Below are 14,050 nucleotides of genomic sequence, written 5' to 3'. Positions count from 1 at the left end.
CCTCTTCTCTTATATCGAAATCCTCCAGCAGTTCTGTTTAAAAATCTTCATTTTAGATTTCTAATTCATGACCAGTGTTATGTTTTGCTCTATCGTCTGCGCTTCCACGTTCGTCAATGCATCAGATCAGGGGTTACTCTTTTGCCGTAAATCGATGCATTTCCGCGGGAAATACAAGCTTCCGCCGTTCGTCTTTGTGTCATAACGTCACATCTGTATACATAAAGGAGTCTGGGCTAGTAGGCTATATCGCGAGTGTGTGGCTGCTGCAGGTGGCGGATCGTTTGTGGCCTTTAATTAAACATCATTTTGAGGGAGGCTTGTAATCCAGAAAGTTCAAAACGACAATCATCGTTGACAACGGCCGTGTTGTTAGACAAGCAACACATACACCTCAAAACATTAGATTCTTCCGCGCTGAGGAGCTGTGCCGATGCACAACCAAGAAGATAACTCCGCAAATAACTGCAATTTCAGGGTTCAAACAGAGATGGCGACAAAGAGGTAAAATTTATGGACTACAGCTTTAATAATAGGCTTGTTCGACTTCACCCAGCGATGCGCAGACCGATCGGCGGCTGACTTGAAGCAGTGCATGCCGGTTAGAAATTTTGTCCGACTTGAGGCAGCGCCGACGCCACGTGACAGTGACGTATGTCAACAAAGTGCCGCGAGAGCGATTCGAGAGCAGCCGGCGATTACAGCCGGTGCAGTTTCTCGAGAGCGACTGCATGAGGCTGCACGGGCTCTGATGACGACACAGCCGTTCCACGATTGGCCAGATTCACCGCATGACAGCGATCACGTGTGTTTCGTGTTTATTCTAAAACCTTCAGCTCCACTAATGCGCACAAATCTGTTTTTTTATAACAGTAAAACCTCCTTTCATGTAGTCGCGATGTTATATTGTCATGTTTATCAAAATATAACTGATTAAAAACATAGACCCCACTTCATTGATAGTGTAGGCTTATATGTTGAACTTTATTCTTGTAAAAACACACGCTGTATTAAGCAGTGCATAAAGTATTACATGACAATAATGTCTCTGAAACATCTGTGTATTGCCAAATATTGCATTTATTTCACTTCAGCTGATAAAGTGTGCAAACACAGCGCGAGCGTCACCGCGGGAAGCAGAAAGTGTCCGACTTCACGTCTGTGTTTGCAGCTCCTCCCCGCCTGCACGCGGCTACTCTCGCCGATCAGTTGCATCCAGCCGCAGCCGATGTCGAACACACCTAATGTCTAAGTTAGTGTCACATGCCTGTCCTGTCTTGTGTGCACATGTGGGTTTTGTTAGTGTGGCCATGTGCCTCTGTCATTGTTTGATCCCTCCCCCTTGTTATCTGATTATTGGTTTAATTTGCCCCACCTGTGCCCCCTCTGCCTTGCTTGAATTCTCCCCTTTATATACCCCTTGTGTTTGTCAGTCTTTGTCAGATCCTTGTTATGTCTACGTCTCCCGTTTCCCCCGTGATTTCTCTTGGTATGTTTTTGTGTTATTTTATGTTTTATTATGTGTTTTGCCCCCTCGTGGGTTTTTGTTTTGTATTTATGTTTGTTTTTGTTAATAAATCCTCTTTTCACTGCACTTGAGTCCTCGCACCAGTTTTCCTTTATGTTTGACGTGACAGTTAGTAGGCCTAATAATCACTTTAGCAAAGTTTGCACAGTTTTCTTTTTATTTTGATAAATAAAAAAAAATATTTTTGTACAGTAAATATATATATATATAAATATAATATATATATATAAAACATTTTTTTTTTTAATATGATGGTTTCATTATAAATATGGTGATGATTATCTCTAAGGTGGACACCAAACTTAATATTCAATTCAATTCAATTCAAATTTATTTGTATAGCGCTTTTCACAATACACATTGTTTCAAAGCAGCTTCACAGAAAGTGCATTTCATAAATGTACATTGAAAAATGTTAGAAAAGAGAATGTTAAAGAAAAAATGTTAGGATAAGTTAATCAATCATGTATTATTTTAGGCCATAACAACGCTGGCGTTGAGTCGTCTCTTCACAGGCGTCGAGTCGTCTCATCACAGGGGCATCTGAAGTCTCCATCAGAGGCTGGATACAAACTGGAGCTGACGAACTAGTTACCTCGGGACTAGTGTCCCGAGATAACAACAGAAAAGCAGATGGGAAATAATTAGCATAGCTGCTGTTCAGAATATTAATGCTGTTGGTGCGATTTAACTGTAGTATAAAACTTAATTATAATGTGAATGCTTGGCTAAAGAGATGCGTCTTTAATCTAGTTTTAAACTGGGACAGCGTGTCTGAACCTCGAACAATATCCGGAAGACTATTCCAGAGTTTAGGAGCTAAATGTGAAAAAGCCCTCCCTCCTTTAGTGGACTTAGATATCCTAGGAATGACCAGAAGCCTCGAGTTTAGTGATCTTAAAGAGCGCGATGGATTGTAGGGCGATAAAAGATCAGTTAAATACACTGGAGCTAACCCATTTAGGGCTTTATAGGTCAGTAGCAATACTTTGTAATTGATACGGAACTTAATAGGTAACCAGTGTAGGGATGATAAAATTGGTGTTATATGATCATATTTTCTTGACCTAGTAAGCACCCTAGCAGCTGCGTTTTGGACTAACTGCAGTTTGTTTATCGACGATGCAGGACAACCAGCTAATAAAGCATTACAGTAATCTAGTCTCGAGGTCATGAATGCATGAACTAACTTTTCTGCATCAGAAATAGATAGCATGTTACGTAGCTTGGCAATGTTTCTAAGGTGGAAAAATGCCGTTTTTGTAACATATGAAATATGACTTTCGAAAGATAAGTTGCGGTCTAATATAACACCCAGGTCTCTTACTGTAGTGGATAAAGCGACAGGACATCCTTCCAAGTTAAAGTTGTATTGTGAGAGGTTTAGTGGGCAATTTTTTGGACCAATAAGTAACACCTCCGTTTTATCTGAATTTAATAGCAGAAAATTACACGTCATCCAGTGTTTAATATCATCAACACACGCTGTCAGTTTAGATAATTTAGCGTTTTCATCTGGTCGTGATGAAATATATAATTGAGTGTCATCAGCATAACAGTGGAAATTAATTCCATGTTTTCTTATAATATTACCAAGTGGCAGCATATATATTGAGAATAGCAGAGGGCCTAGCACGGATCCTTGCGGCACCCCATAGTCTACTGATGTTATCTTTGATTTTTCCCCATTTAGACAGACAAAATGGTAGCGGTCTGATAAATACGATCTAAACCAGTTTAATGCCTGTCCCTGAACACCAGTGTAATTTTGAAGTCGATCTAATAGTATTTTATGATCTATAGTATCGAACGCAGCACTAAGATCAAGTAGAACTAGTATTGAGATACAGCCTTGGTCAGAAGCTAGAAGTAAATCATTTGTGATTTTAACGAGTGCAGTTTCTGTGCTATGATGCTGCCTGAATCCTGATTGAAATTTTTCATAGATATCATTTTCTTGCAAGAAAGAGCACAATTGAGCGGACACAACTTTTTCTAGTATTTTAGACATGAATGGAAGATTTGATATTGGTCTGTAATTTGCTAGGTTATTATGATCTAATTGTGGCTTCTTAATGAGAGGTTTTATGACTGCCAACTTGAATATTCTTGGAACATGACCTAAAGATAAAGACGAGTTAAAGCTACACTATGTAACTTTTCCGTCCACTAGAGGTCGCCTGTTCAAAACAAAGGCGTAGTTTGATGACGGCACGTTTGAGCTCAGAATCTCGGGACATGTGGTCTTCACCTCACAGCCGGTGGAAAACAGTCAGGATAGGACTCGGGCAGAAATCATGTTCATGGATGCGATTATTGACATTACTGTAGTCTGAAGCAGAGCAGGAGCGAGTGTTGTGGAGCTGAGCAAGGCCGCAGGAGTGATTGAAGAGCGGGACTGTTATTATGGCATAGTCGCTGGCGGGACTTTTATTATGACACGGTTGCCGGCGCTACTTCCTCTTTTCCAGTCATGAGTCTGAGGTAACGCAACTCTGTTTATCGTATTAGATATATCTGAGTGTGTTGAAAAGGAATTTATGACGTTCGCTCGGCGGCTGCTATGACACTTGTTCACACTGCAGTGAGAGTAAAGTGTTTCACTGAATAAAACCGGAGACCGAGGGTGACGCAGATATGACGCAATCGACAGGCGACTCCCTCACACGTCCCGGTTCCTTGGTTAAAATAGCAATTTTCTCACGATTTACAAATAGTTTAGAACAGTTGGGATATTCTAAGTACTCAACTGAACAAAATATATAACACTGGCCTAGTGGTTTCTGGATATTTTACTGCAAAAATCCTACATAGTTCACCTTTAATAATATTGAGAAGAGGCTCTTCCACTACAGGTAACAACTCTTTCAGTAGTTTAGTGGGTATTGGATCTAATAAACATGTTGTTGGTTTAGATGCAATGATAAGTTTATTTAGCTCTTCCTGTCCTATGGTTGTAAAGCGGTGTAGTAGTTCTTGAGGGGCGATAATTGCGGTTGAATCATAAGACATCATTAATGATTGTACATTTACAATTTTGTTTCTGATGCTTTCTATTTTGTCAGCGAAGAAGTTCATAAAATCATTACTACTAAACTGTAACGGAATATTTTGTTCAGGCGATGCTTGTTTATTTGTTAGTCCAGCCACAGTGTTAAATAAAAACCTTGGGTTATTTTGGTTATTTTCTATTAGTTTGCGGAGATGCTCAGCCCTGGCTGCTTTTAGGGCCTTTTTATAACGTGACATACTTTCTTTCCATGCGATTCTAAAGACCTCTAAATTAGTATGTTTCCATTTACGCTCTAAGTTACGAGTTTCTCTCTTGATAACATGTGTAGCACTGTTGTACCATGGTGCTTTTGTTTTCTCTCTAACCTTTTTTAATCTAATTGGTGCTACAATTTCTAATGTACTAGAGAAAATGGTGCTCATACTGCTAGTCATTTCCTCTAGTTCATCTGTTTGTTTGGGTTCACTGAGCAGCTGAGCCAGATCAGGTAAGGTATTTGAGAATCTATCTATAGTGGTTGGAAGGATTGTTCTGCCTGGTCGATAACGTGGCGCAACATGACAGATTTCAGCAGTACGCAGTATGCAAGTTACCATGTAATGGTCAGTGACATCATCACTTTGCGGTATAATATCTATATCGGTTGGGTTGGTTCCATGTGATATAATTAAATCTAGTGTGTGATTAAGACGATGAGTGGGACCAGTGACGTTTTGCTTGACCCCAAAGGAATTTAATAGATCTGTAAACGCAGCCCCTAACGCGTCATTTGTGTTATCTACGTGTATGTTAAAATCTCCAACAATTAATGCTTTATCGACGTTGACCAATAGATCTGAGAGAAAGTCTGCAAACTCTTTTAGGAAAGCAGCATAGGGCCCTGGAGGTCTATATACAGTAGCTAAGGCTAGAGATAATACAGATTTCTTTCTTACATCTAATAGCGTGACATTTAGCACTAGTACTTCAAATGAATTAAACCTGTGACCTGTTTTCTGGGTAACATTAAGAATATCTCTATATATTGTTGCAACACCGCCGCCACGAACAATCAGACGGGGCTCATGCTTATAACAGTATCCTGGCGGAGTAGACTCATTTAGACCGAAATAATCATTTGGCTTAAGCCAGGTTTCAGTAAGGCAAAGTACATCGAAACTATTATCTGTGACCATTTCATTTACAATAACCGCCTTAGGTGTGAGCGATCTAATGTTTAGAAGACCTAGTTTTAGAAATTGTTTTTGTTCACTAATATTGAGATTTTCTGGTTTAATCACAATTAGATTTTTCCTAGATCCTACAGTAGATTTAATGTTTGACCTCACTAAACGAGGAATAGACACAGTTTCTATATAATGTTCTACATTGGTACTTATGTCAATTAAGTTAGTACAAAATTGGTTTTGTTCACTAATATTGAGATTTTCTGGTTTAATCACAATTAGATTTTTCCTAGATCTTACAGTAGATGTAATGTTTGACCTCACTAAACGAGGAATAGACACAGTTTCTATATAATGTTCTACACAGTTATGTTCAGACACAGTTTCTATATAATGTTCTACATTGGTACTTATGTCAATTAAGTTAGGACAGCAAATACTGTTATTTGGACTTTGACTTACTAGTCATATGATGGTGTGCAGCGCTCTGGAGATGTTGTCCGACAGAAGAGCCGCTCCGATTCTGCTGGGGTGAAGGCCATCAGGACGGAAGAGCCTAGGTCGCTCCCAAAACAGATTCCAATTATTTACAAAGAGCAGCTTCTGTTCATTACACCATGACATTAACCATTCATTTAGAGCAAATAATCTACTGAACTTTTCATGTCCTAGTCGGTACGTGGGAAGCGGTCCGGACACGATGATCGCTGCTTCAGGCGATGTTCTGCGCACCGTCTCGATCAGGCTCCTGTAGTCCCTCTTCAGAACCTCCGTCTGTCGCAGCCTGGTGTCGTTCGTCCCCGCGTGCAGCACGACAGCTCCGATGCGCTCGTCACCGTTCAGGATCTCGGGAACCTGCGCAGCGACATCGAGAACTCGAGCACCAGGAAAGCAGTGAGTGATAACCTTGCCTTTACCTGAGGTAGCGTGGACATGCCGGACGATGGAAGTACCGATGACCACAGCGTCGCGTTCCGTCTCGCGAAGAGGGGAGAAGCGGTTCCGGGTGGAGATCTCGAAGACCGGGAGGGGCGGAGAGGTCCTCGCTCTGGTCCTGGCTCGCGTCTTCCGCTGTGGAAACACCCAGGGTCCATGGCGCTGTGTCGGTGCCGGAGTGAACGAAACCAGGGATGATGATCGCGTCCTGGGTGCTTGGGTCCTGTGCAGAGAAACACGCGGAGTAGACGAGGTCGGAGTCAAAATGTTAGTATCCACTGACTTTGATGATGTTTCAAGCGCCGTTCGCCGCTCTCTCAGCACAGCTTGTCTGTCTAGAAGGCCGCGAATCTGACTCGCCAACGACTCCAACTCCAACTGCACCGAATGCAGCTCGAACGTGTCCTCACCTGCACTCAAAGGTAACATTAGACACACATCCGAGTTATTCGCCATTGTAGCAGAAGTGCTACGATGGCGAATTGTAGCTATCAGTGTTTACCGGGTGTAACGTTAAACAAGTTACCACGCGTGCAAGGCTAGCGGGCTACCGGTGTAAACAAGTTACCACGCGTGCAAGGCTAGCGGGCTACGGCTAGTAGCGGAAGTTCGGATATAAGTAGCGATATCAAAGCAATCCGATTGTTTTTTATAGAGAATCGTATCGGAGATATGTTCACACGCTGTAAATAATAGTATATATAGTAATATATAGTAATAGTAATATATATTTACCATCTGAATCTAACCATGTACGGTGGCCCAGTAGTGCACAACACAACGAAATATAAAAAGCAAACATAAGTTCACAACACAACGAAAACAAGCCACAACACAATGAAAAAGCCACAACACAACAAAATCAAACCACAATAAAACGGAAATGCTCCCAACCACTCGGGGGCACTCGGAGCGCTGTAAAGTTGCCACTGTTCTATAGAGTCGGCAATCTTACAAAGAAATCAATACCACAATTAGTTGTAGATACTCACAAACAGTATGTAGGCTAACCATTGTTTATCGATATGAAATATTAATTTAAAATCACCTACATGCATTATAGCTGCATATTTATGCTCGAGAATGCTTTGACCCGATACCACGGCGCTAAGGGAACGTCTGCCAATTACACCAATTGGTTAAAACGTATAATTTGTAAGAATTAAATTTGCTTTTAACATTTAAAAACAGACATGTTAAAATTCCACAGCTTGATTGTATTGGTAAAACTGACTTAATAATGCACAACATTGAAATTTGAAAATTTAAAAAAGTTAATTTAATTCATACAAATTATATGTTTCAACTTGGTGGAATTGGCAGACGCTCCCTTAGCGCCGTGGCAGCGGGTCAAAGCGTTCTCGAGTATAAATATGCAGCTATTATGCACGTAGGTGATTTTGAATTGATATTTCATGTCGATATACAACTGCACACTTAAAACTAGGGGTGCACGATATTCACAAAAATGTGATATTGCGATATCGATAATGAATATTGCGATATCGATATTAATTTCGATATTTTTAAGCCTATGTAAAATTACAAAAGTAACAGAAAACGCATCAAAATAGATTCATAACAAATAAAACAAATTCTTACAACACAAGGTTTAAAGGTTTTCAACTGACAGTCATATTGGACTGGTACAAAATAATAAATAAATAATAATCATATCTGGTTGTACAGTTAGTCCACGGTTCAATACATACCTCTTTTTTTAACCACGTTTTTGGATCGGTTCTGATGGCTTGTCACATCAGTTTTTTTCTATTCTATTCTTAGCCGACAGGAACAGAAAGAGTTATTATTATTTTTATTAGGCTATAATTTTTTGTTTTTATTGCAATAATCTTTTTGAATTTTACTTAAAAGACTTGGAAAAACCTTACCTAAAACTATACTTTAAAAAAACCTTGTACACATTCCTAGTGTATAGTATAATATAAAATAAATAAATATAAAGATTTACAGTGGCAGCTCAGAGCAGCATGAAAGTGTATGAATAAATGTAAAATTAAAGAGAGAGTTCACTCAAAAATGAAACTTCTGTCAATAAATTACTGGCGCTCAAGTTGTTTTAAACCTGAATAAAGTTCTTTCTTCTGTTGGACATAAAATATATTTTAAAGAATGTTGGAAATCAACAGTTGCTGGTCCCCATTGTAGGAAATAATAATATGGATGTCAATGGCTATGGCTACCATCAACTGTCTGGTATTCCACTGTCTGTGTTCAACAGAATAAATTAATACAGGTTTGAACAACATTAGATGAGTAAATAATGACATTGTTTTAGGTCAACTGTCCCTTTAAGGACTAGCGGCAGCATGTTCACTAAAGGCTGCGCTTCTGTCAATGTAAGACCTCTACACATCTAATACACAGACACACGCGATTTTACTTTCACTTTAGACATAACTGACTGTGTTTATGTTAACCATGTGTGTATTTGACAGTATTAGCGCAGTAAGACTACTTAGTCCAGTAATCACGCGTTTGACAGGCTTTTAGTGCGCGAGCTCAGCGCATGTTAAAACAGTGCATGAGCACGCGAACCGGTAACGTAATGCTTTAAAACGCATTCAAATAATGAACTCGTGATTGTGAATAACTATAGTGTTCCGAGAGTATAACTCTCTGACACCAGCATTGCAAGCGTGGCTAAACACCCCTAACTTGTGCATAGTGATCGGATATCTGCTCATATCAGCGCGTAGACTGAAAGGCACACTCAAAGAGAGCCGAAATAAACTGAGAGAAATATTTAAAACGGAGAGAAATAAAAATAGGCTTGTGGTGGTTCTTAACTATTTCATCTTCTCCCTGAGCAACACTCATTTTCTTACTTTTGTGTTCTTTCTTTTGCTCCACTTGCTCCCTTCGCTCTCTCTTTAGGTCCTTTCTTTTCTTTCTCTTCGTTTTGTTGTGCGCTGTGTGTGCGTCGAGCCGGCCCGACAAGTGTGTGTGTGTGTGTGTGTGTGTGTGTGTGTGTAGAGCGAGAGAGAAGTGAGAGAGTGACGGTTAGCTTTGGAGCGAGTAGGAGGGACCCGGTTTTAAAAAAAAATAGATCCGATTAAGAATGTATATACAGTGAAACGCGTCTCAATTTGTCATAAACGAAATATCGCATAATTATCGCGAGACTTACGATATAATATCGGGCAACGTGATATCGCGATAACGATATTAAATCGATATATCGTGCACCCCTACTTAAAACTGATCATAGTGTTTAAATATTTGTAAGATTGGCGAATCTATACATGGATTTCTCGGCGACGTCATCACTGCTTGCGCACGCACCCGAGAGGCAGAAAGAAGAAACCTCTCGTGTTGTAGGTTAGTAGCGGCGTGTCTGTAAGTCAAAATGCCAAGGAGTTGCTGCGTGTTTAATTGTACCAACAGAGCCAGTGCTGGGTGCCTGATGTTTAACATACCTAGGGGGAAGCATGCGTTTGCCAAAAAAATATTACCTAACATGATCATTCATACATGTATCACAGCAACACTGCAAAATTAAAGACAGACAAACAGATCCAACTAAAATCACGTTTTATTGAGTCAGCAGTTATATACAAACAATAAGGAAAGCTTCAATGTTGTTGCAGTAGCGGACCAGCGATCTGTCTTTCTGCCTCCAGGATGCGCACGCACCCTGTAATGTTTGTAAACAGGAAACCCGTGTATAGAACAATGCAAGGAAAACTAACTTTACTGCACTCCGAGAGTCCCCTAGTGGTCGGGAGCATTTCCGTTGTGTTGTGGCTTGATTTCGTTGTGTTGTGGCTTTATTTTTGTTGTGTTGTGGATTTTTCGTTGTGTTGTGGCTTGATTTCGTTATGTTGTGGATTTTTCGTTGTGTTGTGGCTTGATTTCGTTGTGTTGTGGCTTTTTCATTGTGTTGTGGCTTTATTTCGTTGTGTTGTGAACTTATGTATGCTTTTTAAATTTCGTTGTGTTGTGCACTACTGGGCCACCGTAAACTATGTCATGTCAACAAATGGAAAAGTCTGTTTATTATCATGTTAATTATTGTGCCTTTCACCCCAACAGCAGATGTGCCTTTTATCTCAAATACAATACTTTTACATATTCCTCCGTTATTACAAAAAAATTAACAAAAAAAATTAACTTGAATAAAACTGAAAATCATTAAGAAGACCTTTGTTTCAAAATATATTCAATAATTTTAGGTTTTTCTAAGTTGCTACTTAAATCTACAAAATAAAAAAATAAAAACCAAGGATAAGAATATTAGATCAAGGATCAGCCAAATTTCCACGTGCTTGATGTTTTTGAAAGTGCTGCGGAACGTTTTTGTGCCATCTAGTGGTTTAGAGAAAAAATCAAATCAAAGGAGCCTTTTACCCCGTGAAGCCTTTAGACCTGTTGTACCCTACAATTAATTTAATATTACATAATTCAGTTTAAACAATTTAACAAAAAATTATAATTTAAATTAAAGTTGCCTTGAAACGAAAATTGCAACCATTTTTTCTTCCCTATTGTGATGTATATCCATGTAAACCGGCTTCTTGAACAAGAAAAAAATGAAAACCGATACATGATTTTTGTTCATTGGGAATTCATCAAATCGATGTGTTTTGCTATTGGTGGATCTCATGTGAGTGACAGGTTGCCCCGCTCTCGTGCCAGTGAGTGTGTCATCAGAGGAGAGATGAGATATTATTGCAAGAGGAAGGGGAAGTTATTTTGATTAAAGATGAGGGCATTTAAAAAAAAATAAATAAATAAGGATGTGCATTGATAAATCATTTATAGTAAATAGCCTATTATAAATATTGCAATATTCCATAAAAAAAATAAGATTTGTCATTTTTGATTTCATGGTGTCTTTAAATATTGAATGAATCCCAGTATAATAACTATAAAATATATATCCCTTAAATCCACACTATGTAGGTGGTGATTATAATTTTCCATTACATTAAAGAAAAGTCAACCGGTCGATGTACCGGTCTGTCGTGGTGAAGAAAGAGCTAAGCCGTAAGGCGAAGCTCTCGATTTACCGGTCAATCTACGTTCCTACTCTCACCTATGGTCATGAGCTTTGGGTCATGACCTAAAGGACAAGATCCCGGATACAGGCGGCCGAAATGAGCTTTCTCCGCAGGGTGGCTGGGCGCTCCCTTAGAGATAGGGTGAGAAGCTCAGTCACTCGGGAGGAACTCGGAGTAGAGCCGCTGCTCCTCCACATCGAGAGGGGACAGCTGAGGTGGCTCGGGCATCTGTTCCGGATGCCTCCTGAACGCCTTCCCGGGAAGGTGTTTCGGGCATGTCCAACCGGGAGGAGGCCCCGGGGAAGACCGAGGACACGCTGGAGGGACTATGTCTCCCGGCTGGCCTTGGAACGCCTCGGTGTCCCCCCGGAAGAGCTAGAGGAAGTGTCTAGGGAGAGGGAAGTCTGGGCATCTCTGCTTAGACTGCTGCCCCCGCGACCCGGCCCCGGATAAGCGGAAGAAGATGGATGGATGGATGGATTAAAGAAAAGATTACCTTCCCACAACTTGATCTGAAGAAACATATCATGTGCAGCTGGATGCATTACCATATTTTCTTAGCCAGATTTTGCTCTCAGATATTAATCTGCGATGCAGAAACCATTTTCCCGCTAATGACCCTGTTCCAAATTCTGAAGCAGGAGAAAGTAAATAAGGGATTGACACTTTTCTGAAAGGAATCCATTACATGTTTCTTTTAATTTAAGGCTGAGCAATTTCAGTTGGTTTAATAGTATTCATTAGTTGAAAATGGGGTGCAAAAATATGTCCAATAAAATCTATAATGTAGCTTGCAGAAAACGGAAGGAAACACTTATTTATCGGCTGCTGAATTTTGCAGCGTAACTATCTTGGTTCAACATGTAAAAAAAAGCATACAATTCTAGAGGAAAATACAGCCAAGGTCAAGTCTCAAGCAGGGTCTTGTGCAGTGTATCCTTTGCAGGCAGCATATCTTACAAATATGGTGGCATAATCATACATATCTGTGCATAAATGTCTGGCCAGATTTATCATATAGCACAATGGTTTTAAAATAACAAAGCCGCATTTGTGTTTCAGCACTCCGGTCTGGCTATGGGTGTGTTTTGGTGACCTCTCAGAAATTCCCCAGCAGTAGCTAAACCAGTATAAGCTCACTTAAAGGCTGGCTATGAAATGGAAAGCAGGATCCTCTCGAGAGGTAAGGGCTGCCACACTCTGGGATTAAGATGTACTTTTGGTGATTTTGAAATGTGAAATATTAATCAATTCCATCTAGTGGGATTTGCTCCCCTGAGAAAGCCGTCAGTAGGATGGAGGATCCCTTTATCTAATAGTTTGGGACATTTTAAGAATGAAAACGATGGAACAAATAACCATGACACCCAGTTGCTGTGTTTAGAATTTCTGCTGTAAAAGGCTGTCACTATGTGCCAATTCAAAGCAATGATTTATTTTGCGGCAGCAACCTGCTAACATATTATCTTGTTATATAACTACTTTTTTGTGATGTGAGAAGAAAGAGACCACCGACTGATGAAAGCCATTAAAAGTAACACAAATATGTAGAGAATATGCTACCCCGAACAATGGTCAATTATACCATTTAGCATCATTATACAAAACATATTTGACTGCAGAATGCAAGTATTCCAGAGAGTGCTAGAAGAATATTGTAGTATTGCCTATAGTTTGTTTATGGTGGCTGATTTAAAGGGGTTTTGAATTGAGAAATCAAATTTTCCTTGAGCTTTTTCCTTGAAATTCCTTGAAGTTTCCCTTTAAATTTCCTTGAAAACGTCCTTGTTAGTCCAAAAACAGCTTTTATTGTAACCAAGCCCAGAGAACAACTCAATGTGGAATGTGCCTATCAATGACATAGACAGATGAAAGACCGCCTCTGCAGAAGAAAATCAACACCTACTTCATCATTGCAACTTTGGCCCCGCCCACTGGCGTGTTAGTGAGATGACGAGGAGAGGAGAGTAACATTACTTTCCAAAGGATCCTAATGCTATAGGAATGTGGTTATTTGTTTTCAACAATGTGAATGTCTCAGTTGAGCATTATTTATTTGTATTTGGTACATTTCACTTTGGATTCTTTGGTAAATCATTCGCAATTTCAGCGCAGGCTTTGCAAACTGACTTTTACGATATGGGCAGCCTTTCCTCGGCTAGTCCTTCTGCCGTTTGCCGCTGGCTCTGATGTCCTGTAGTGGTGCATCTTGTGTAGATCTAACGGCCGATCTTTGCTCTCATGAATCTATAATTTGTTGTCTGCCAAATCGTTTTGACTGAGGGCAAAGAGAAGTTTCATAACTTTATATTTTAAGGATATTTAAATATACATGTAGTGAAGATAATGTAGGAGTTGCCTGGACCACATTTGTGTGGATTAA

At 39.9% G+C, this 14,050-nt stretch overlaps 1 protein-coding gene across 1 annotated transcript in view; it reads right to left on the bottom strand.

Annotated features, from left to right (window-relative positions):
- Positions 1–1,844: 1,844 nt before the first annotated feature.
- Positions 1,845–14,050, bottom strand: part of LOC307127360 (uncharacterized protein) — an 866,317-nt gene continuing 854,111 nt past the window's right edge. Inside the window, exons 3-5 of the mRNA XM_079818525.1 lie at positions 7,234–7,387; positions 6,170–7,190; positions 1,845–2,130 (exon numbers count right to left, since the gene is read on the bottom strand). Coding sequence (XP_079674651.1) covers positions 6,173–7,099 — 927 coding nt within the window. The 5' untranslated portion in view covers positions 7,100–7,190; positions 7,234–7,387 and the 3' untranslated portion in view covers positions 1,845–2,130; positions 6,170–6,172. The remainder of the gene's footprint in view (positions 2,131–6,169; positions 7,191–7,233; positions 7,388–14,050) is intronic.

The sequence above is a fragment of the Gobio gobio genome, assembly GCF_949357685.1.
Source record: "Gobio gobio genome assembly, chromosome: 6".
Lineage (NCBI taxonomy): Eukaryota > Metazoa > Chordata > Actinopteri > Cypriniformes > Gobionidae > Gobio > Gobio gobio.
This window is presented reverse-complemented; position numbering and strand designations above follow the sequence as displayed.